Here is a 25794-nt window from a genome sequence, read left to right on the forward strand (position 1 = left end):
CCTGTCTTAAGGATCAAAGATTTGGATTTCAGCTTACTTGGGTAAAACCCATCCCCCAAATACATTTCAGCTGTGTGTTCCCCCATAACAAAAAGTGGAATGACTGGCATAATAACTGATTTGTATGAAGTGGTGTCTGCATCTTCTGAACAGTGGTTACTAAGGTGGTAGTAGCACAAAGGGGTCTCAGTTCTCCTTTTGGTAGAGGTTGATCTTAAAGTTGGAAATTTGGTGATGCAAAATCTCAGTGAAATTAGTGAGGACTATTCTCTTTCTTGCTGAGACAAATGAGAAGCACGGGCCATTGCTGTGCTCTGCTCTGGTTCCTGTGCTACCCACGTTCTGTTTGTCTTTCATTTCCAGTTTGTGAAGCCAATGAAGACTGTCCTCCTGGCTCCTTTCTCACACCCTTTCTGCAAGCTGTCTACCTCTTTGTGCAGTACATCATCATGGTCAACTTGCTCATTGCATTCTTTAAGTAGGTACCTAGGTATATTGCTGCAAAAGTAACTAAGGTGTGTTGTGCCTGCACTTCTGGAAAGATTTTCACCAAAAATGCCTCAGCAAGGGCATGTTGATGGTGGTGGTTGTACCCCATCAGCCATGGGGGTAAGTCAAATGAAGGAAAGAATGGTGGTAGCCAGATGGTGCAAGGAAAGGTATAGTGAGAAGACAGCTAAGCTCTTTCGCCACTTAAAAAGAATACGACTCTGTGAGAGCGGACAATTGCAGTTGGCAAAAAAACCAGCATTAATTCATCTCTGAAGTAACTTTCCCTTCCTAAAAGTTGTATTTGTTGTGCTAAGAGCCTATATAAAATTCATCATAGGGCAGGCCAAACTGGCAGATTAGTGGAAGGTGTTCAAGTGAAGAGGATAAAGGAGGAGTATGCTTTTCCTTTAGGAAATAATTTGAAAATTCTTACTTACTTTAAGCAATCCCATATGTTCTAGACTGAAATCTTACAGTAGTGTTTTCAGCAATTTGCCTTTTAATGTGTGCTGCCACAGTACAAAGGGTTTTTATATTAATTCTATAGAAATTCATAGTACTTTATCAGTGTCTTTATAGTAATTCTAAACCTTTTATGTTTTAACAGGAACCCTTTGTAGTGGAGCATGTTCTGTAAAATATTAGTGAAGAGCAGCCTAACCCAAGCAGTTATGTATTTTTTCTTATAGTTCTAGCATTTCTGGGGAAGAAAAAGTCAGTTGCAGGTTTAAAAAATTCAAATTAATAAAAGAACTCATTCATATGCAAAAAACCCTATGAACTATCAAAACTCATTCTATTTCCACTTCCAATAAGAAATCCCTTTCCTGAAATTGTGTCAAGGAATCAATCTATTATCTTACACATTATGTATTATTTTACATGTATGAAATTGTTATCTGAATTATTTCTGGAACTAAAACTTTATTAATGATGATATGGTAAATCTTCTGCATCGTGATTTGATTGTTTCAGAAGTGGGACCAGAAATGGGTGGGTATGAGAAACACATTTAATTATGCTCTCAGAAGGAAAGTTGCTGTTTTTGTGATTACATGCTGGCTGTGTAGAATGACAGTGAATCTGAAATTATTAGAAATGGAATGCTAGAAACCACAACAATTCTTACCTGTGCTGAGTCTATCATAGTAGATACAGAAAATTATTCAGTGCAGTCATGTTTATTAATTTTGCAGCTCCAGTGAGTATTCTGCAGAAGAATGGCTCATGTAGCTGCAAACTATTTTGTCACAGTCTTCACTTAGCCTGACACCTACTTTTAATCCATTCCAAAGAGGAAAATAATACTGAATTCTGTGGTTAGGGTATATATTAAAATTTAAATAGTATGACTGGGATTTCAAAGCTATGTCGATGGCATCTTTTGCCTTGCTCCCATTAATGTGAATGGGAGTTGGATCTCCAAATCTGTTGGGCAGCTTTGAAGATCTCATTCTAAGTGCACTAGCTGCAGGCACATGAGTTGCTAAGCTAATTTACCTCACTGGAGGAATGAGACCAGCGTTAGATTAGATCTGTAGAGAAGTGTCTTGTGCTATATTGGGAATATTTACCCTCCTTCTCCTCTCCTCTGTGGCTCTCTCCTCAGTAATGTTTATTTTGACTTGAAATCCATCTCGAACAAGCTCTGGAAGTACAACCGTTACCGCTACATCATGACCTACCGTGAGAAGCCGTGGCTGCCTCCACCCTTCATCCTCCTCAGTCACATTGGGCTTCTGCTAAAGTGCATCTTCCACCACCAGCCCCCAAATGAGTCAGACCAAGAGGAAGGCGATGTTGGACTAAGTAAGCTGGGAGCCAAAAGAAATAGTTCATCATCACTCCCATAACTGAGGAGTTGAGTTCCAAAAAAAAAAAAAGACAGAAAAAAAAGGGGGTAATGCCTTGCTTTATATTTGGCTGTTGCTGTGCTGCATACTGTGCATCAGTCAAGATACCTCACAGCTCTGAGGTGAAATAAAGGGACAGCAACTTACTGTGTAGGAACTAAATAATATCCTATTTTAAAAGAAATTAAGCAGCACCAAAGGTATAAATTTCTGTATGTTTGTCATGAAAAGACAAATAATTCCTTTACCACTACCTGGGGAAAGTAGCGGCAGAGCCCAAGGATAGAGGAGATCCAGTGATTGCAGATGCACAGAGGCTTCCCACCTCCTTGCTGCTTTTGTCCCTTTGTGCACTGGCTTTTGGCTGCACCTTACCTTCTTCACTTTTCCCAGCCTTCACTTTTACCACCCAGAGAAGGGTGGTAAAGCCACTTTTCTTCATGCCAGATCTTTCCTAATGACTCCTTAGGCCAGTTCCCTGTCCCACTTTCACCACCTCTGCCTGGATTAGCCTGGGCTGTTGTGCAAAAAGGATCTCAAGATAATGGGATGGAAAGTAGTAGGGCTTGGTGGTGGGTGTAAGGCAGGGGAAAAGGTGACTGTAACTACATCTAAAAAAAATTTGGGAAGCATTGGTATCTAGTATTATACAGTCTCATCCTTTTTGATATATCGTAAACCCTTGATGCTTTATAATAGAGGTGGGCAGATCCTGTGTGGGTTATGCCTCACTTAGAATTTTCTCTTCTGAACATGAATCCCTGAAGATACCTGGCATGCTCACAGGTGGTTTTAGAGCACAAAAACAGGCTTACCTAATCAATGCTTGTCCTGGTTTGAAAAGGAAGTGAGTTTTTTGGGATGCTGTGATCAACCCAATAGGTGCTGAGATTTGAATATTAGCACCTGGTGTGGCCACTGAGGACATGGGTACGCCTCTGACTAGGGGGAAGCTCTCTTGGTTCCAGACAGTGGAGGGCTCAGACCAGCCCTGCTCGGCTGCGGACTGGGCGGGGCAGGGGAAGCCGTGCGGCCTGGTGAGGTAGGCCGGGCCTTGGACAGAGAGGGGAGGTGAAGGCCCCTGAAGGATGGAAGGGTGGAGGAACACTGAGAGGCTGCAAGGCAGCGCCCCCACCCGAGACAGAGAGAGAGAGAGATATAGAGAGCTGGTGTCTGTGCCAGTGCCACCTTGAAATTTGATAGCATGGCCGGCCGAAAAGGAGAAGGGGCGGTGGGAGGTGCAGTGAGAAGGTGTCCGGAGTGTGGGAGCTCTGGACAGGCAGAGCCTGAGATTTTTAATCCTTTTCTTGGATGATAGAAACCTTACAAATGCTGATCCTCCTGGAGCTAAACGAGAAGAGAGATAGAGATGAGATAAGAGGAAATGGGCCACGACAGAAGTGGAGAAGCATCTTGGATGGGAGGAGGTGATGGAGTGGCCTTTGGCTGGACTTTTCTTGTATAGCCATGGATGGAACCATTTTTTCCTGTGACAGAGACTGCATTTAGGGGAAGGCAATGGCTTGGAGCCAAGAGAGTGCAGTGATGTTATGTGGAAGAGTGCATGAGCAGAGACAACGGGGGAGGAGGGTGGTGCTGCCCTCGATCTTTGGTGGAAGAAGATCTCTGTTCTCGAGGCCCCTCGACCCCAGGGGGTGAAATCTGAAGCGCACAGGTGTCCTGAAAGTGGGAGACTGTGCTCTTATTGGAACAGGACAAAGCATCCTTAAAAGGAAAACCCTAGAAGCAGTTCTGGTCCATGTGCAGTGGTGAGAGCACTGGACATGGAAGGAAGAGGTCACGATGGCAGATGTTCTCCAGGCAGTGCCATGAGTGACATGGAAGCATAAGAGGTCCCAGCTGTGTTTCCTGGGGAAGCCTACAGTACAAGAAAGACTCCTCTCTCCTTGATGAACTGAGAATTGATAGACTGAGAGTTGGTGATCTGAAAGGTGGATGTATTGGAAATTTAGTGGGGGGAAGAGGAAAGTTTTTTAGAAAGTTTTCATTCCGAGTTCTGTGTGTGTTTCTCTTTATATATAGCTGTAAGTTAATAAAGCTTTTTCTTCTTTATTCCTAAGTCAGAGCCTGCTTTGCTCTATTCCTAGTCACATCTCACAGCAGACACTAGAGAGCATATATTTTCATGGGGGCACTGGCATTGCGCCAGCATCAAACCATGACAATGCTGAACTACTGTAATGATGCTCGCTGGTTCAGCTCCCCCATCATGACGGTATAGACCAGCCTGACTTGGAAGTGCCATTGCTTCTTTTATGTGCAAGTGCAGCATAAGTCAGTGGCATAGCCTAGAGGGTGTCCTGTAAGGAGCTGAAGGAAAATTGCTTAGCACATCTGAAAGTCCTTGCACAGAAGAGAGCTCATGCTTGCTTTCACTTTCTCTCAGAAGGAGAATTTTTTTTCTGTTTAGGCACCTCTGGGCACCTTTTTCTATACACTTTTGCTTGGCAGTTTTCTCTTACTTTAGTTGTGGTGTTGTTATAATTAACTGGTTTTCACAATGAGTACCCAGAGCCACCCTGTGGAAAATCAATACCAAGACACAGAGTAAAATTTTGGAGGAAATAACACAGGTCAAATAGGGTAGAAAAGTGTCTGGAAGGTGATGAAGTCTCATTTGGAGTGAGAGGGGTCTTCACTGCTGAGCTGTGTGTTGCAGCTGAGTACTACATCCTTGTAGCAAACACTGCCTTGTTGCTTGGAACAGCCACCTCTCTAGCAACTACAGTGAGGACTTTGGTACATAGAAAATGACAGAAAAGAGGAGCTTAGAAAATGTGGAGTTTGAGCCAGAGAAGCAGCTTTCCACCATATGCATTTCTTCGTACTGCCTTGTAATGGCAGTAATGACTGCTATCTCAGAAGTCTTGTTGTGCTAGAAGAATAGCACCGTGAGCAGCCCAAGTTACAGAGTTTTAAACTTCTGAATGCTTTTTTCCCCCCCAAAAATCTTGGAGTTGAAGGTCTTAATGTTTTGTACATGTGAACTTTTATTAAGGATATCTGAATGTTTTATGGATATGAGCATATTAACTAATCAGGTGAAAAAAAAAAAAAGCTTTGGAGCTTTGAGCACCTGAATGGACTGTAATTGTTGTAGGTGACTAGCACTAAATGAATGCCTGGGCCAAAATGGAGTGAAAGTTTTGTAAGCTTTGCATGTTCATATCTAAGTCTTGTGAATGACACACGTATAACAAAGTACAGGAAAAAAATTGTGAGAAAATTAATCTTTGTGAGCTGCCATTCAGATATGTATTTTTGAAGCTTTAAAAGGAGTGTACTGGAATTTTTGCCTGTGTGGTTTTGTTCCCTATGTAAGGAAAGACAAAATCACACATTTTCATGTATTTGAGTCTTTATACTGAAGCCCAAATTAATGCACTTAGGCCTGATTCATTCTTGTCAAAGGAGGGAGTGTAAACAAGTTTTTTGACTGGATTTTTTTTCTTTTTTTTCCCTCATGCATACTTATAAGTGATTGCAATTATTAACATGCTTCATACTGATTCCTACCCCCTTTATTCAGAGCTCTACCTGAGTGATGAGGAGTTAAAGAAACTCCATGACTTTGAGGAACAGTGTGTAGAAGAATATTTTCTTGAAAAGAATGAAAACCTGAGTTCCAGTGGCAGTGAAAGGATCCGTTTGACCACAGAAAGGTGTGTTTTGATACATATTTATGTTCTCTGTATAAATTTGTCATATATAAAGACTTTGATAAGTTCATGCTTTTGAAGCTGGTTATGGCCACTCTGAACACGCATAGGCCTTGTTAATTTGATGGATCTGTGTCTGTTTCTGTATCTGCGTCTCTTTGAGGTGTATGTCAGATCTGACTGGGCAGCCTTGCTGACAGAATTGTATCCCCAGACCCATGCAGTGTGCACATGGTTAAAGGGGTACAGAGAGGTGCTGCTCAGTTTCACTTGTACAGATCAGGTAGCACTACAGAAGCAAGCCAGAGAACAGCACACAACATGTAATTTTATTTAAAAGCTTAGTAGTGTACAGACACAGAGAGTATTGCTTGTGATTGGGTATAATTGCTGTTTACAGAAACAGCCTGCAAACAACCATTGTAGCATTATTTGCAATATGGTGTCTTGGTTTACACAATGTCACTACACAGCTACCAACTGGGTTTCAAAACAGTCAGTATTGGCCTAATTAAGCTTTTTATTGAAATCAATCATAAATATACCATTAAGTTTAATGTGAACAGTTAAAAAAATGAACGCTATAAAAATCTTACTGAATGCCAACAGTGATTTCATCTAACAAATTTGTTTTGCCAAGAAAACATAACATTATTTTCTGCAAAATAATTTTCTTGGCTTCTTCAATACAGAAGTTGAACACAAGTAAGTTTATTGGCTTCTTCAACACAGAAGCCAAGAAACGTCCTCTCCAAAAGATATTAAATAAGTAGTTTTGGTCAGAAACTGCAGAATTGATTACTTCAAGAAGGTCTCATTTACTGGAAAGGAATTTTTTTCTGAGTGCAAGTGAAACACTCTTCACAGCATTGCATGACATTAATGCAAGAAATTAATTTAGATGAATAAAATGTTTTGGAACACTGGTCCTTGATTTGATACGGCAATGCCTTAATACTACATATTTTAGTTACTCTGTGACAAAGAAAAGAAATTACTATGGCATATTGCCTGCAGATAACTTATTATCTTAGTGATAAAGTAAGAGAGAATATCTTCAGAAAATATGAAGATAGTGGTTTGGTTAAATTATTTAATTCCAGGCCAAGAAGTTCCTGCACTTTTCACTGGAGATTTGAGGATAATAAAAAAGGCTTTGGTTTTTTGGGCTGTTGAATTTTACCTGAAGATAACCAATGCTATAAGATGCATAGGAGCTGCTTCTGGAGGCCAAATATGTTCTTGGGAAGACCTGTTTCTCAGCAGTCTCTAGTATTTGAAAAATGCAAGGTTAAATTAAAGAGTTTGTGTGAGCCTTATCCTTCTCATGCTTGCACAAGAAATGTAAAATCAGGATGTTCAGCTGGCAGGAAGTATACTTCATTTGCAGCCATACCCTATGTAACCTGCCACCAATGTTTTAGTAGTTCTATGGCAATGAATGGGTATTAGTAGGAAAACAACAATATTTAAAATAGATATTCCTTGAGCAAAATGTCTGTTTCCTTAAGAAACCCACTGGCAGTTTGGCTGGGTTTTGTCAAACACAGGTATTAATGGGAATGAAAGTCACCATTAAAAAAAAAGCCTATTTGAAACGCTGACTTTTTGAAATTTATTAATGGTTTCTCTCATCATGTCTCCAACAGATGTAAAGATCTATGTTTTGGTATTTTAGTTATGTTTTCTTTTTCGACCTAGAGTGGAAGAGATGTTTCAACAGCTTAAAGAAGTGCATGAGAAGGTATTCTATATCAAGGAGTCTTTACTCTCCCTGGACAGCCAACTAGGACATTTGCAAGACCTGTCTGCCCTGACAGTGGACATCCTGAAAGTGCTTTCTGCTGTAGACACCTTGAAGGTGGAAGAAGCCTTACTGGCTGACACAAAACTTCAAACCTGTAGGAAGCTGCCCCATAGCTGGAGCAATGCATTCTATTCCAAGACCTTGAGCAGTCTGGAGGGCTTGTGTGACAAGAAATACCACTATTACAGCATGCCACCCTCCCTCTTACGGAGCTTGGTAAGGACTCAGTCTCCATCAGAGTGCAAACTCTTGAAGTCTGAGGGTGACAAGGTGGTAGAAGACAGCTCTCAGAAGGTAGAAATAGAAACAGACACACTCACTTCAGGAGTATCCTCTGAGACTAGGTCGACTCCTAGGTATGGGCAGTTTTTGCTGGTGCCCCCTGACCATCAGGGAGGGACTTTTCCTGAGGATGTCACCTTAAGTTTGTCCTTTTTGAACACTGCTGCCAAGTACAAGGATGAAGCATTCGGAGATGACCTGCAAAGTAGCATTGTGGTTCCTCAAAACTTGCCGGGTATCAGCTTCCTTGGCAAAGAGACAGAAGATTGCCAGTGGAGCCAGAGAGACTTTGTTATTCATTTGCCATCAGAAAAGATTGATGCTGCAGAAGCTGATCATCCTCTTGATCTCCAGCTACCACTGGATATTGAAGAAAGTGTAGCATCCCCCTGTGATGACAGGGAAGAAACTGAAGGTGGTTATGTGAACTGGGGATTCTCTGAAGGTGATGAAAAAGGAGTTTTCATCTCAAATTCAAAGAAGAAAGCTCTGTGCCTCCATTCCTTCTATGACAGGGATAACAATTGCCAGAACAATCCCACCAGGCACGTCCAGTTAAGTCATTCGAAGTCCTTCTCCTACAGCTCATTCAAGTCATGTCCCAGCAGCATCATCTCTCAGAACAGGCTGAAGAGAAGCATCTCCTTCTGGATCAGCCCTCTCTGGAGGGACTGGAGTTTCTGCAGAAGCAACAGCTTACCGTCCCCTAAGAAAGAGAGATCAGGGAAAGTCTGCAAGGCCATAGGCGGTAATTACAAAACATAAAATGTGTACAGTATCTTCTACTGGAGAGTCCAAGACATGACAAAAATGTTTCATTTGCACCCAGAAGGTATTAGATGCAGTGAAGGAGGGGAGCTGAGAGTCCAGGGTGTGGGTCTGGGTGTTGGGAATATTCAAAGTGTGCCTGGTATCCAAGCTGCAACACACCAGTGTGCCAGCCACCCTGATCTGCCCCATCTCATGGAATCTCCATGTCTGTGGCTACACAGCCAGGTGACAGAAGGACTGTGCTCACTCTGGGGAAGTCTCTTGCCCTGGGGATGCACAGACAGAGTTGCAGGAATCAAAATACATTTCATGATCCTGTAGAGATACATTAGCAGTATCAGAGATGGGTGCATGGAGAATTAAAAGGCATACTTTTCTGTAGTCAGTTTAAATACCTCTCTCTCCACCACCAGGTTTGCTTACCAAGTGTTAAAATAAATCAGATTCAAGTTTTAATTATGAAGAGTATGACGTGATGGATGGCATTGGTTGTTTTATATCTTGTGATGGTGCACATCTTTGCACGGAACTGCTTGAGTACTGAGTTTGGTTATCACAACTCTTTCTCAGGTTGCTTTAGACATCTGCCAGTTGTCGGTCCTATCAGATTTTCCCTTAGTAAACAGATATTCTGTAGCTTAAAGATGTTTTTTGACTCTTTCCTGCAGAATCTTTAGGATCCTGTGAGCTACACCACAGTGAGACAGCAAAAGCAGAACAGCAAAACAGAGACAGAAAGTCTGGGAGAGGAAAGAGGAATCAAAAACCTCTTCAGGTGCCGGTATGGGCAGATGCAAGAGAACTGTGTATCTCAAAATTGTCTTTTTCATTCCTTAAGAGCAGTTCTGCAGTCTCGTTTAATTGAAAATGCAAGCATTTAAAATGCTGCACACAAACTGCAGCATCTCCTGTGTGTGTCTAGTTTTGGTTCAATTTTACTTTTTTTTGGATGTGTGAGATTTCTGTTTTGAATTGCTGCCATCCAGGGACTTTGTTATACCATGCTGATACTGATTTTGTGGTGATTCACAAATGTAAATCAGTCATTGCATTTCAGCTTTCAGGAGAACTTGTGGAGGCTTCATGTGATCTAGACTAGACTGAAGCAGTGACCATATCTGGGGGGGTTACAGCTGTACTCAGGCAAGATAGGCCTCATAACATTTTCTCCTGCCTGCAAGAATCCCATGGACTTTTCTCTGAATCCATCAAACATTTAGCACATTGCAGAAAGTATATTGATTGTGTGTGTATGGGTGTGGGGCAACCTTTGCAACTGATTCTGTGTGTTCATAAATAAAAATCTATTTCTAGAGCCTATACAGAAATTTCTAGGGTCTTCATTATCTGGAAAGAATTAGCACTGTTTAATGAGATGAATACTGAAGGCTAGTTTGTTTACATAAGATACACAGGTCAGCAAAGGATCTTGGACTTTGAAATCCAGTATCTCTCAAGGTATTAGGTCTCAAGGTTCAAATACCTTCAGACAGTGTGAGACCACAGTACTTGCTAGACAAGAGCAACATGTCTTCTGCACTTTGTAACAAAACTGGGAAAATCTGTTTCTCAGCTGGGGGTGCATTCATTCATTCACTGGCATTTCAGAGGTGCTCTGAAAGGCCACATCATAATGCTGTCAGAGGAACTGTAGAGATACTAATCATCCTGTAAATTCAGTATTGTTTTGTCTGTGCCTTGGCAGGTGATTAGAGTGGATGATTGTCCCCAGAACACTCAAGTGAACTCAGAGCCTGCAGAAATCAATGTCTGGGATGAGCAGGAGAAACACAGCAAGAATTGGCTCACCGTGTCTAATTTCAGTCAGCTAAGTATGTTACATGTTACACAAAGTGAATTTCAGAAGAGCTTTCAAAAAGAAGCAGTAAATGTAATTCAGAGAATCCAAGTGTCATCCACCATTTTCACCTTATGGCATAATTTTTATGGAATTAGACTTAGTTTGTCTTGGTAATTTATGCAACATTGAAGAGGCAAAAGAGTCATAGGATGGAAGATCAGGTGAATTTATTTGGGACCACTGCCTGTCTTCCATGGAAGATAGCTGAGTGTTAATCCTTAGGAATAAGTCGGAAGAATGATGTCTTTGTCTCCTCTCCTGAAGTGTCTTCTAAAGTGACACCCTGGCTAATTGCAAAAAAATAAACTCATTATTTTTCAGGAAATTTACCCTCACAGGCAGTGCTGTGATACTGTATTTGCTGGCAGATCCTCTGCCTGCATTATTCATTTCTCATTGCTCAGAAGCATATCCTCCAAAGGGAAGAAATTAATTCTGGATTGTCTCTTTTGGGGTGAAAAGGAATGGCATTCTGATCCTTCATTTAGTAATTCTCAATCTCTTTCATTCTCAGAAATTCTATGCATCATTCATCTCATCTTTCAGCTTTGCTGTGATGTGGCTCACTGGTTTCATCCTGTGAGCTGCTGGGAGAAGTACAAGACAGAGCTGCGACTCACTACTACTCAGCCCTCAGAGGAGGGCTGTACTCCAAAGTTTGCTGAAAAAAGTGGAAATAGTCTCTTTAGCCCTGTGAAATTCTATCACTGTTTTTTTAACCCATTACACATTTACTGGGACAATATGGTGTATAGGTGTTTATTTTATAACACTGCATAGCTACTTAGTTTATAGCAATAGTGTTGTTCATTTACGCTCTAGAAATAGCTGACAGCTTCTCTTTTGACTAGGTTTGGAACGTCTCCATTACAAGCACCAGAAAATTAAAAATCCAGACTTTGGTAGGCATACCATACCATTCTGTGATTACCTGAGGCATTCTCGAGAGGTAAGACCTAGGATTACACATCCTAGTCCATAATTTTGGCTGGGATGAGCCCACAGTAGCTCTACAGTCATGCCTGGATTTGCCAATAGAGTTTCTTTGTCATGACATAACTCTTTGAGAGATGAGAATCTTTGTTGTCTTCTGGAAAGTGCACATGCGGAAGTAAATGAATAATTTAACAGCTGCTCTACTAACACTCTCATAAGATTATTGAAATACAACATTAAAGTATTGAATCTTCCAGTGGTTCTGAATATGAGCTTAGTCACAAATAACACATGTTGATGTTTCTTCAGGCAATGAGTGAGCACACAACTTGGTCTTGAACTTGTGGGCAGAATGGATTAGAAGAAAATTTTGGAGAGTTAACTACATAGCATTCACTTTTTCACACAGTTGTTTCTTACAAAAAGGTGGATAAATATTGATAATAGTTGCAAAGCATGGATTTTTTAACCATTCTCTTATAAAAATTGTATTTTATTATTTACCAGAATTAATCTGCAGCTCTGTAATCTAAAGTTTCATTTCCTGTGTGAAAACTAATATAGGCTCCTTGAATTTGATGGAACTAGACCAATTTATATTTCCTGAAGACTTGAACAGGAATCTGGGTTGTGGAAACTACTACCTGTTTTAAAATTATGTAGCTAATGGAAGAAATGGAATAGCTAATCAAATAAAATGTACCATTCATTCAATTTTATAGGATATCTCAGATAAATGAAAGGAAATTACCAGAGAATAAATTAAGAAAAGGAAATGTGAGCGAATCCTTTCCTCTTTCTTTTCAAGGGCACCAAAGCACCCTTCCTTGTTGATTTCACTTATAGGACTTTTGGTTATGAAAATGGAGTTCTTTCAAAGACTTATTTTTCACTGAAAATGTTATAATTTTTCTTTTTTTTAGGAATAAAAATGAAACAGGTAATTCCAGTTATGCTGTTCTGAGTGTTGTAGAATTTGAATCCCATATACCATGGATGAGAGCTTTAATGTTTGAATTTTAAAAAATGGTGGGGTTTTGTATGAAAAAGTGACAAGAGAGAGAAAGAGAAATAAATTTACTGATTTTGTATTCTGTAAAACTGAAACTTGGACTCAAAATCAATACGTCTTTTAATTGTGAATCACAGGAGCAGCCAGGCAAAATAAAGTCAGGAAAACTGTGTGAGGTAACCAAGTAATCTGGTGCTTCATAGCTCATATTAAGATATATTTATATAAGACACAAGTGTGATATTTTTTAAATCGTAAAAGAACCCATTCTGCTGATTAATAGCAGTATTGGAGTTACGTTGAAACCAGTTGTTTCTGAAACATCAACTTCAAATTATTTATTCTTCCAAGGTACAGCCTCCAGTATGCACTGAATTGTTGTGCCTCTCTCTGGACTATGAAAGCTTGTATTTACACTGAGATGTAACAAAGTTTCTGTATCCAAGTGTTCCACTTGGAGAATTATGTATTTTAAAGATACGTATCTTTCTGAAAGTGAAGCTTCTCACTCATGGCATACCAGGGGCTCAGAAATCGCTCTTGAGAGGAAGCAGAGAGCAAAGGAAGGGGTGTGTAGGAAGCTTTTGGTAAAGACTTTGTCATCTTCAAAGCAAGGTACACTTTCAAAATGTGAGAGAAATTAAAAAAAAAATTAAAATTTATTTAAGTTGAAGTTTAAATTAAAGGTTGAATTTTAGTTGATTCATCTTTAAACTTAGCTGTCCTTAAACTTTAGTGTGTGTGTGTGTTTTGAGGATTGAAATTGGTCTGAATACTATTGAGAAGAAAAATTCCATTTCTTACTACCATATTAGGAGGACCTGGCTGGCCCATTTTTTGCTAATATGGCTTGAAGTTTAAAAGATTATTTGAGTATTTCTTTAAATATAGGACCTTGAAAATATGTGATCTAAATATCCCTGGAAAGCTGCTCAGTGTGTTACGTTCTTCTGTTCCAGGGCTTATTTTCAACAACAGTTAAAGTTATGCCTACACTGGAATTTTCCAACATAAAGAAAGTTCTCTAATACTGTGCTTATTAGAAGACCTTTAACCAGCTTTGTCAGTGTATGGAGATATAGGTGGTGACCTGAGTATTTAATTCAAATTTCTGGAGACAACATGGAAAATGGCAATGTGAGCAAGTTATTTCCATTTTAGTGTAGGTGTGGCAGTGCTATGATTCGCCTGCTGTCAGGGTCATTATTCATGTTAACAAAATTCATATCAACAACTGTTCTCAGCATTATACCTTCTTGAGCTGTGCAATATGAATATGACAAAGATGTCCATATTTTACCAGTAAAAGTGTCTTTCTTTTTTTAGGATTTCAGTAATAGCGTATTTGGAAATATCAAGAAAAGTAATCTGAACAGGAACTCCTCGTATGTATCATTAGTATGTTAAGATATTCACCACAGGTTTTCAGAAAGAGATGTCTGTAGTGTCTGCAGGTTTGCATTTCAGTTCCGTAATACAGTCAGGATGACAAATTCCTGAGACATGGAGAGGCCATTCATTATATTTAAGTTTGTTTAAAGGAAATCTTAGAAATGGAGATCAAAGAGATCCATTTAAAAAAAGTGTATGATTTTAGGTAGAATAGACACCCTTTCTAATTCTAACAATAACTGAATTTTTAAATTCAGTCACTAAGATGACAGCTGGACCTGATGATTTACAAGGTATTTTCCAGCCTTAATGGTTCTATGATTCTCTGGTGATTCCATGGTTCTATGGCCATAGCATCTTTAATTAACCCTTTTCCCAATCTAGTTAGCATGAAAAGTTGTATTTGCTTTTGCTGTGCAATTGCATGTTTTATTTTTACTAATTGAAATGTGAGCATCTCCTGAAAACTTCTCTCATTGACTGATTTATCTCTTTCATACATTTACTAAATATTTAGCTCAGTTTTCTTCATGCATTTTCAGAAGTTATTAAGCTTTGATTACATTTAGTGAAAGTATACTGGTTTCACAAGTGGTTTCCATTTTCTTGTGATGCTTTTAATTTTTTTCCCAGATTGATTAATCATTATCATAATATTAGTAGTATTTTTGATACATGCAGAGCTGTCTTTATGTTCCTTTTCCTTCCTATTTTCATCAATATCTTCTAGACTTTTGTTTTGGTTTTGTTTTTTGTTATTTGTTTTTTTGTTGTTGGTTTTTTTTTGTTTTTTGGGGTTTTTTTTGGTTTTTTTTTTTGTTGTTGTTGTTCTTTTTTCTTTTTTCTTTTTTCTTTTTTCTTTTTTCTTTTTTCTTTTTTCTTTTTTCTTTTTTCTTTTTTCTTTTTTCTCTTTTTTGTTTTTTCTTTTCAGCACTGAGCAGGTAATTACTAGAAGATACTAGAAAGCTGTCACATCCCATATGATCTCACCGTGGGGAGGACAAGAGTTACTGGGGGTTTTATGGATACTGTGTGTGTGTGTGGGGCCAGAGGAGCGGGGCTGGGTGTTCTGCTGCTGTTGTGGGTTTGGGGTTTTTAGGGTGTTTTTTCTCTTTTCTTTTTTTACACCCCACCATTTATAGAGGTAGACAAACTGCACACTTACCATCAGGATGTAGGAGCTGTTGAGTTGCCTGAATCTGTTGCTTAGTCTGTTGTCTTCAGTGGGATATCTCTGGTAGATGAGGTGAATCACATCTTCTGTGTTCTGTAACAAAGATTGCTTTAATGTAGCAGTGCTTTTGCAATCAGACTTGTTAATCCAAAGAATCACCAATTCTAATCAATTTTAAAAGTATGCTCTTGTACGAGGAATGGTGATGACAAAAGTAACTGTTAATGCATCTCAGCATTGACTAAAAACGAGCAGTTGTGTCTGTGATTGAAAACTCTGTAACTGATACTGTTATTGCAGTGTAAAAGATGTAAATAGCAGTGCAGACTCAAGAGCAGTTGAACATAAAGCAGAGAAAGAAACATGTAGAAAAATGTGTCAGTTCGTCAGTGCCTGAAGATTGTTTGCTCATGGCTTTGTTGAACAAAATTGCACTGAGGGTTATTTTGCCTTAAGACTGCTTAGTCACACATGATCCATGTGTACTAGTTTTAGCTTAATGACAGAAATAAATGTTGGATTAAAATATCAAATATTTGCTTTTAAACAGATTGAGATCTCCAGAGGAAACTGACAGTAAGTTTTTTACTGCTTGTCACTCATTTTAGTTCCCATCTGCAATTCTCATGCAGACAATTCTGAAGTGCAAAATCCAAAAAGAAGCTAATTTACTGTAGTTGAAGATTATGGCGCACATATTGTTTCATGTGTTAATAACTATTTTTTACTTTAAAGTGAATGATTTTTTATGAGAAACATGCTTTTCTCATAACAACTGCATAATCTTAAAAGAAAAAGATTTATTTTCACTCTAGTCTGACCAGTAATGTTGTCCTTTCAGCAGGAAGAAACTCTTTAAGATGCTGCTGCTTTGATCCCTAACAGTCCAAGTGATCTCCTGGGTTAAACCAGGGTGTATGTTTGAAGTTATAAGATTTTTAATGTATGCTCGATTTTTCAAATTGCAATTATTTGTAATACTTCTAGTTGGGTTGTCTACCTGGAATTCTGAAATCTGTGGACTGAATTTATTATGAAATGTCCAGTGAAGAAGTTAAAGGTTTTAGTGAAGAATCAGTTTGCTCCTCAAAAGCAGAGAGCTAGTGTAGTATTTGTTGTGTTTTAGTCCATCTCCCAGTTTTCCTGCCATGACACTTAGCCGTAAGAGGCTGAGCAGCTGGGCACCTGTCTCTTTTTGAGATTAGCTGTGGTGCAGGAATCAATTGCTCCTGGTCTTATCTCCACTGCAAGTGATGCTCTTTGTGGGTCCATCTGTGCCCAGAACACTGCAGTGCTGAAGCATTCTGCTGCAAGCACACTGAGTTGTAAGGCTGCTCTCTAGAGCGCACCATTCTTTTGATTAAAATCTAGTTTTCCTATTCTCAGAAGGCCCCTTTTCATGTTTTGTTTTTTTTGCAACATGCAAGATGCGGCAAAAAAAGAGATGGGTCCAGCAAGAAAAAAATCACAAGGAACTTTGAATCGCTAAGAGGAGTGAAAAATGCTGACCCTTCCCCCAGTATCCATAAATGTTTTCATATAAGATCTCTTTCACTAGATAAGGGACTAAAAGCAAATGTAATACACCAAGAAGAAAAGTGTAAAGTTCAAAAAATTTTGTGAACATTGCTGTGATTATGTAATTTTTTGAAAATTAATAGTAGTACAGTATATAGATACTGAAATCTGGCATTATGAAGTAACAACAAAATTATTTCATCTAATTAATGAAAATGTGTTCCTTTTTCTTGGTTGTATTAAAAAGGCTTTTTTATAAAGCAAACATTTTTGGACCAAAATTGATCTGTCTGAGCATATGTAACCACCAGAAATCTTTGTTTGCTTATATTTTAACAGCACTTTGGATGCTGTGGGTTAATGGGACAGCATTATTATAGTTTTGGTGCAATACTACAGTTAATGGAATACTTAATGGAGGATGGAGTTGGAAAACATGTCTTTGGGAGGCCATGAAGCACAGTGGATAGTAAAGTACTTTTGATATCCATGGAGTCTAGCTGTTTTAACATGTCCTTGAGGTTAATATATGATTTTCCCCACAATTTCCTTGAATAAATAAGCCATCTGCCTACATTACACTGACAACTGAAATTTGGCAGTATACAGTACATGATAATGCAGCTAAAGCCCATAAGTAATTCTCCTCTTTAGAATGCTGAGTCAGCAGTTCTGATTAATCTGTTTTGTTACAAACTCTGGGATGGAAGGAATTAAAAATCATGCATTTGTGTCTGCTATAATAATTAATACAACAATCCTTTAAACATTATTTCAGATATCTTCTCCTGCTTGAAAACATCTCAAGATTTGCATCTTCACTACTCAGGTAAGCAGGAGACACAAAAATGACAGCTGAGGAATTTAAGAAATTAAAACAAACATTAGTTGTCCCTTTGTCATCCACTGTGATTTTCATTTTTAGGACTTGCACAATTGCCCACTGCTAAGAAGGTTCTGTCTTAATTCATGTCTAACATGAATTTAGGATTTTTGATTTTTTTTTTCTGTTGATAATTGCTTTATTCTGGGTATTTATGGCAAATCCAGAGCAGAATGTAGATAATCACTTTCAATATATCAGTGGAAATCATGAACACAGGTCAGCTTCCTAAGCAGGCAGAAGAGGCCCTACTAGTTTGTTTATAGCTGTCAGTCTCCTCACACCTCCCAAACTCTCCTTGGTACTTTCTGGATTTCTTTTCTTCAGTTAATTGGTCCTGTACTACCTAATCTGTGTTTGTGTATTTATGAACTCCCGAAAATCTGGCAGGGAATAAATCCTTTGAATGTTAATTTCCTGCAGTCCTGCCTTTCCCCAGGCTAAGTCTGCACGGATTTTCCCACAAGGCCTGGATGTCAGTTTTTCCAGGAGGAGAAGAGAGCAGAAATTGCCAGTAGATGTCACCATTGCCCACAGGACTTGGCCTCCGGGACAGGCGGGGCTGGAATAAACCAAAGCGGCCAGCAGCCTTCTTAGGTCCAAAATCTACAGAGTTGTCACTTGGAATAACACCTCCTGGCTTGCAATCAACTGTACAGACATAGTTTCTCTGACAAGGTGGCATTGTTGCAGGTATTGATTTTTGTTTGTCAGGCGTGCTATTTGAGTTGATGTTGGACTTTTTAGCACAGATGGAAGTGGTTTCCCTTTTGAGCTGACAAATGTCTTCAGAGGTTTTCAGTGTATGTTTTCTTTCTGCAGGAAGATTAGGACAGAATTTAGCCAACTAGGCTCAAAAATCCTGCACTAGAATTCTGTACCACATACTGCTTTTGTGTTATTCTTGCTATCAATTTGAGAAAGCAAATATCTTTGTCCCAAGTTTGGCAGCTGCTGCATGTCCATGTCACATGGCTTCTCAAAGTTCCAGAGAGACTGTGGCAGGGTCTGACAGATGGCATGGATTTTAGCAGCTCCTCTCTTCATATCCTTCTTCCTGCTATGCACTGATTTCATGATCAGTGTGCTCTTAGTGCAGCCCCAGAGGAAGATCTTGTTTTTCAGTGCATGCTCCAACACTGTTCAGACGTAGTAGCCAACTCCTGTTGAATTTGGTATGTGTAAACAACCTTGAGCTGGAGTATGAAGTGCAGATCTCAAATGGGGACCCCAGTTCATGGGGTGGATGTGTCATGGGTGCCCTTTGCTCTGCCCTTCTGGACTCAACAATCTCCAATTACATTTTGCTTAAAGAGGTAATCTTTAAAGAAGGATAGCTGCTGACAAACTCCCTAAGTTCCATAAGCTCCAGAGTTTGTTACCATGGCCTTTTTGATACTCTGCAAAGAAACACAGCTCTGCTGTGGTTAACGCTCTGCTTTGGTTCACTCTCTGCTGTGGATGATGCTTTTGCCTTCATCCATTGACAGTCAGAACAGTAGCATCCAGGTTGCTTCCTAGTTCTAGGAGTGCCTTGTTTTACATCTCTCTTCCCCTTCCTGATAACTCAGTCATGGTGAAGACAAATCCATAAGTATTTGGTTGGCTCTCTGAAGTTTTGAAGATGTTTGCCTGAGAAATATGCTGCAAGTTAGGGAGATATAACAATGTTACTGATGTTTTTTTTGGCAAGAAGCCTGAATGAAGAAACAGTACTCTCTGCAGGGGAAGTCTAGATTTTCCTGTCATACCCTGCTAAGTCTTCAGGTGCTGCTAACCCTGACCAGACAGGCAATGAAGGCAGCTGGGTCCAGGCATCTCATCAGCACAGTGTGAGTGTGTGTTGCTGTACTGTAGGCAGGAGCAGGATGCAGAAGCAGCCAGCCCCTTGTGAAAGGAGGAGGATGAGAAGACAGCAGAAGTCCTTCTAGGCAGGCTGCAAGGGGCTTTCCCAGAGAGCCTGCTTCTTTGGAAGGAGGGAATTCACGAACACGGGAGATATGATGGGTCGGTATCCGGCCAGATGGAGTCATGGCTAGGTCTTGGAGGTTATTCAGTACCAATTCACATAATTTTCTGGTGATGGAGAAGGGATTCCCTTCATGTTGGGATAGTGGAGGTTGACTTGTTGGTTTCTGTGTAGTGAGTATTCACGTGTGAATTGTTTGCCTCTCTTGTACCCTCTGTTATTAATTCTGCTGCTGTTACTTTCACTTTCCTATTTCATTGCTGTTTCCATTGGTCCATTCCAGTAAATTGACCTTATATAAACCCATGGTCTTTAACTGTTACATCTCCAATCCTCTCCATTCCACAGCTGGGAGGAGAGGGAGGGAAATGAGTGAGCAATGTTTGGTCTGGAATGTTTCAGTGGGAACACTGACGTGGGAACACCATTCCTAAACCACTACAACCTTATTGGTGTTTCACCTGAAACATGAAGAGCTGAGATAACAACAGATCTGGTAAGAGTGGGTGGGAAACAAGTGCTTGTTGTATTAGGTATGTCACAATGCTGTAACCTAACCCTGTATGTTTCAGTGTAGGCACTGTGTGCCCCTTGAGGTGCTCCTTTTTGATGCCGGCCGGGGGCTATTTACAGACGCAAGATAGGGCTGCTGTGGAAAGTGCCTCGAGCTGTTTATTTTTCAGCATCAGTCTCATTACATGATTATGACAATGGGAAGATGCTAGCAGCTCACAATCTAGGCAGCAGGCCAAAAATCTTAATGTTACAACTTACTTTATAAGCTTCTTCACCAATCACACAAAGCAAAAGCATATTGACAGTAGTTCTATCCAATCACCATAAACACATGTACCTTTGGTTGAAACAATGCTTGCTTATTTAGAATACAATATCTACTTGTAAGCCTTAAAACACAATGCACAGAGCTCCATTATTGAGCTTTAACCTTTGTAATATCTTGCTAGATAACTTTCTGCAGCTTAGAGAGCTATTCAGACAAGCGTTAATACACAGGCCATTGTTCTATTTGCCCTTGCTTTTTCTACAGTTTAAATAATTTTTCTGCTGACCTATCTCATGGCAGCTGCTTTAGCTCTACTCACAGTTCTGCTGTATCTGAGGCCTGCCTTTTGCAGCTTTCCCCAAAACCCTCTAATTTTCCCTCTAATTTTGTGGACTCCCACATCTTTTCAGAGCAGGGAAAGGGATCAGGATTGGTTTGTTGCTGAACTCTGTCATATCAGCTTATGAAATTATAACTTCAAGAGCAGTGAGGGTCATTTGTGATATATTTTCAGTGTTGGTCTTCTATCCTTACCTCAGGCACTGCCTTTAGGAAACCATTAACCATGTCCTGGCCTGTATCAGGTGCAGCATTTCCAGCTGGTCAAGGGACATGACTGTCCTGCTCTGCTCTGCACTGGTGTGAGGTCTCACCTTGAGTACTGTGTGCAGTTTGGGCACCACAACATGAAGCAGACATTAAGCTGTTACAGAGCATCCAGAAGAGGGCCATGAGGCCTTGTCAGGAGCTGCTGAGGTCAGCAGCTGTCTGTTCAGCCTGGAGAAGAGGAGACTGAAGGTTGACCTCACTGCTGTCTTCACCATCCTCATGGAGGGAAGCAGAAGGGCAGGTACTGATCTCTTCACTTTTGTGACCAGTGGCAGGACTCAATGAACTGGCATGAAACTGAGTCAGAGGCTAATTAGTGAGGTTTGAGCTAGATATCAGGAAAAGTTTTTTCACCTAGGGAGTGTTTGGGCACTGGAACAGGCTCCCCAGGGAAGCAGTCATTGCACCAAGCCTGACAGAGCTCACAAAGCACTTGGAGGCACACAGTCTGGCTCTCAGGCACAGGGCCAGGACTTGGACTTGATGATCCTAATGGGTCTGCTTCTTGATGGGTCCCTCGGCATATTGTATGATACTGTGTTTCTGAATAATGGTACCCAGTCTGTAAGCAGAACAGGGAAGCGTTATTTTCCCCAGATTTTCACTCATTTTTCCTTCTTGAGACCAGTTACAACAGCTTTGGAGGATTTTAAATTCCCTTTGGATATTAAGGAAATCATGCTTTTGTTGCTAAGTCTGCCAGGTCTCTTCAGTGCAATCTTACACCCTGATTAGAAGAAGGGATTCTTAAGAGGGTCTTTCAGAGATCTACCCTGAGGGTGGATAGTCATGATTGGCCTCTGATGTGGGAGAAAATGGGCCAGCTTTTGAAGGATTATTCTGCTCCAATGGCTTGGAAGTTCACCCCTGAACAGCTACAGGACCCTGTTAAGGTGGCAGAATATTTGAAAGATAAATGCTGTGGCAGTTACAGAGAAACACAAAGTTCTGCAATGTGCAGGGCCCTGTTTACTCTTTATCAGACACTGCTCTCAACACTAGACTTCACCCTTAGGGGGAAGAAGAGGAAAGCAGAACAACAGGCACTGTGGCCACTCAAACTTCAGCTGAACCCCAGGAACAACCCTTGCTGGTACCGGTTGTTCCTATACAGAAGAAGAAATTCAAGCCCAGACAAGTTTCCATACTGAAGAGGAAGCAGGGCCCTCAGAATGGGAAGCAGAAATGGAGAAAATCATCCTCTAACTACAAGGCATGTGAAAAATTTTCAGCCACCAGTCAGGAGAGTCCCTGCTGACCTGGGGGCTCTGGTGTTGGGGTATCACAGCCCATGATATGAAACTCTATGGTAGTGCAACCAATCAGCTGGGATCCCTGTCCCAGGATGTGGGCATTGACAAAGGGATTGAGGATAGAGCAGAAACTCTCAGTGGCAACTCCTGTCGAGTGTGAGGGAATGGTGACTACCTAGCTCTGGCAATATGAAGATCATCTTTTTATCCGCCCTACTGGCCTGCACCTTGGCTGTGGAAAGGTCTCTCTGGAGGGCCTCCCTGCCATTGAGGGAGTCAACATCTCCTTCCATTTTTTGTCATCTGTGAATTTGCCTAGTAGTCCATCAAGCAAGATAAAGAGGAAATTTACCACGCCTTACCAGTATGGACCAGAGTGTCTGCTATTGGGAGCAAGTACCCCCATGCTCAAGAAAGGGTACACACCATGAGGCAACCTGGGTTTTTTCTGTGTGTGACCATGGAGAGGGCATGAAGAAGTGGGACAGAAAACCCACCTCAGCCTAGCAGCAGAAGTATGTGAGTTGAAAGGAAGAACAACCACCAAATATCACTCTGGTTTTCAATGAGCAAGTCCTCAGACAGAATAGGAGGGCTGATGTTACTTTCAGTCCTCTTGAAGGGGCTTTCAGCTTGTATTTACAAGACGTGAACAGTTCTTTGACCAGAATTAGAGTGTTCTTTCATTCAGCCAGGTCCTTTCTCGTCCAGGGGAAAGGGACAGTCAGATCTATTGGACTCTGTGGGCGTCATGGCCTTGGCTCATCAGACTCAGAGGAGTATTGGGCTTTAGTTGACCCCAGAGCACAATGTACCCTGATGCCATCAAGATATTGAGGGGCAGAATCCGTCTCTATTTCTGGGGTGACAAGAGGATCCCAACACATGACTGTACTGGAAACTGAAGTGACTCTGACTGGGAACAAATGGCAAACACTGTGACTGGCCCAGAGGCCCTGTGCATCCTGGGCAGAGGATCTCCTGGGAAATACCCTCAGGAGAGTGTATTTCAATGACCCAAAAATTAGGCTTTTGGGACAGCCGTTGAGACAGAGGAAGTTGGGCCACTGAACATCTTGCCTGGTCTCTCAGAGGACCCTTCTGCTGTGAGGTGGCTGAGGATTGAAGAAGAACAGATACTGGTGGCTGCCACAACAGTGCAGTATCAGCAATATCACACCAACCAGGACTCCATGACCCCATCCATATGGTGATTCTTGCACTGCAGAGTCAGGGAGTGGCCAGCAAGACTTGCTCACTCTTGTATGACCCTATGTGGCCAGTGTGTAAGTCAGTGGAGAATGGAGACTGACAGTGGACTATTGTGGCCTGAAGGAAGTCACGCCACCACCGAGCACTGCTGTGCCAGAAGTGCTGGAACTTTAGTATGAGCTGGAGTCCAGGACAGCAAAGTGGTGCCACCATCAATATTGCAAATGTGTTTTTCTCTATTCCTTTAGCAGTAAAGGGCAGGCCACAGTTTGCTTTCACTTGGAGGGATGTCCAGTACACCTGGAACCAGCTGCCCAAGAGGTGGAAATACAGCCACAGTATTTGTGTTGGACTGATCCAGACTGCTCTGAAAAGGGAGAGGCTCCAGAACATTTGCAATACATTAATGACATCAACTTGTGAGACAACACAGCAGAGGAAGCTTTTGAAAAAGGGGAGAAGATAATTCAAATCTTCCTGAAGGCCAGTCCTGCCATCAGTCAAAGTAAGGTTTAGAGGCTTGTGCTGGAAATTCTGTTTTCAGAAGTAAAATGGGAGGATGGACATTGTCAGATTCCAATGGACATAATTAGCAAAATAGCAACTATGTCCCCACCAAGCATCAGCAAGGACACACAGGCTGTCCTACATACTGTGAGTTTTTGGCAAATGCATAGTCCATATTAGAGTCAGATTGTGAGTTCTCTCTATCTTGTGACTCAGAAGAAGAATGATTTTAAATGCGATCCTGAACAACAACAAGCTCTTAAACAAATGAAACAGGAGATTAATTTGTAGCAGTAGCCAGTGGGCCAGTTAGGACTGGACAAGATGTGAAAACTACTCTACACTGCAGATGAGGAGAATGGTCCTTCCTGGAGTCTCTGACAAAATGCACCCATGGAGGCTTGAGAATGATCCGTGTGGTTCTGGAGTCAAGAATACGAAGGACTCAAGGCCCGCCACACTCCAACTGAAAAAAACCCTGGCAGCTCATGAAGATGTTTGAGCTTCTTCAGAAGTGTATGGCACTGAAGCACAGCTCCTCCTGGCACCCTGACTGCCAGTGCTGGGCTGGATGTTCAGAGAGGAAAGTCCCTGACATGCATCATGACACTGATGACACGTGGAATAAGTGCATCACTCAGATCACACAACAAGCTTCAGTAGGAAATCCCAAGCACCCAGGAATCTTGGAAATCATCACAAATTGGCTCAAAGATGAAAATTTTGGAATATCTTTGGAAGCAGAGGAGGGAAAGGTGATTTGTGCTGAGGAGGTCCCAGCATTTAACCAGTTACCAGAAAATGAAAAGTTATATGGTCTCTTCACTGATGTTCCCTGCTCTATGGGAGGGTGCTCCCACCAAAGACAGGATGCTGCTATATGAAGTCCTACATGCTGAGTCACAGAAGCTACGGAGGGACAAGGTGCATCAGGTCAGGTCGCAGAGCTGAAAGCCATCCGGCTGGCTTTAGATATCGCTGAATGAGAGAAATGGCCAGTGCTGCACCTCTGCACTGACTTGTGGATGGCAGAAAATGCACTGCAGGGGTGGCTGGACCAATGGAAAAAGATAAATAGGTAGTGAAGATGTAAACCCATGTGGGCTGCTGAGCTCTGGAAAGACACCAGTGCCTATGCAGAGAGGTTGCTGTAAAAGCACATTGTGTAGATGCATACACCCCCAAGGGCTGGGCTGCTGAAGAACATTACAACAATGGACAGGTGGATTGGGCTGCCAAGAGTAAAGTGTCTTGGGTGGGCCTGGGCTGGCATCATAAGGGTGATTATTTCTGGCTCATTGGGCCCATGACACGTCAGGTCGTCAGGGAAGAGATGCAGCAATACAGATGGGCTCGTGAGTGAGGGGTGGATTAACCATGGGCAGTATTAACCATGGACATTATTGATAACTGTGAAATGTGCTGAAATGAAAAGGGGATAAAGCCTCTGTGGTATGGGGGGATGATGGTTAAAATATAAATATGGAGAGGCCTGGCATTGTTTGTATTGCACATGTGCCAAGGCAAACTCTATGTAGATACAATGACAAAAACACTTGATGGCAGAGATACACCCTGTGCCTCACCCCAGTGCCCAGAACACTGTCTTGGCACCCCAGAAAGAGGTCAGTCAGACAATAGGGCCCATTTCAAAAATAGCTTCGTAGAACTCTGGGTCAGAGAGTACAGTATCAAAATGGGTATTGTGTTCTCTGTCATGCACCAGCCTCTAGGAATATTGAACAATAAAATGGATTGCTACAAACCACATTGGTGGGACTTTGAAATATTGGGATCTA

The 25794-nt window shown here is 41.1% G+C and overlaps 1 protein-coding gene across 1 annotated transcript in view; it reads left to right on the top strand.

Annotated features, from left to right (window-relative positions):
• TRPM6 (transient receptor potential cation channel subfamily M member 6) overlaps nt 1-25794 on the top strand; it is an 83356-nt gene that overhangs the window by 44272 nt on the left and 13290 nt on the right. The window contains exons 23-32 of the mRNA XM_054283234.1: nt 364-478; nt 2102-2301; nt 5896-6028; nt 7727-8862; nt 9554-9666; nt 10591-10717; nt 11598-11695; nt 14021-14079; nt 15811-15836; nt 17557-17607. Coding sequence (XP_054139209.1) covers nt 364-478; nt 2102-2301; nt 5896-6028; nt 7727-8862; nt 9554-9666; nt 10591-10717; nt 11598-11695; nt 14021-14079; nt 15811-15836; nt 17557-17607 — 2058 coding nt within the window. The remainder of the gene's footprint in view (nt 1-363; nt 479-2101; nt 2302-5895; nt 6029-7726; nt 8863-9553; nt 9667-10590; nt 10718-11597; nt 11696-14020; nt 14080-15810; nt 15837-17556; nt 17608-25794) is intronic.

This window comes from Melozone crissalis, unplaced genomic scaffold (assembly GCF_028551555.1).
Source record: "Melozone crissalis strain CALT ecotype California unplaced genomic scaffold, PUWL_Pcris_2 ptg000036l_1, whole genome shotgun sequence".
NCBI classification, from domain to species: domain Eukaryota; kingdom Metazoa; phylum Chordata; class Aves; order Passeriformes; family Passerellidae; genus Melozone; species Melozone crissalis.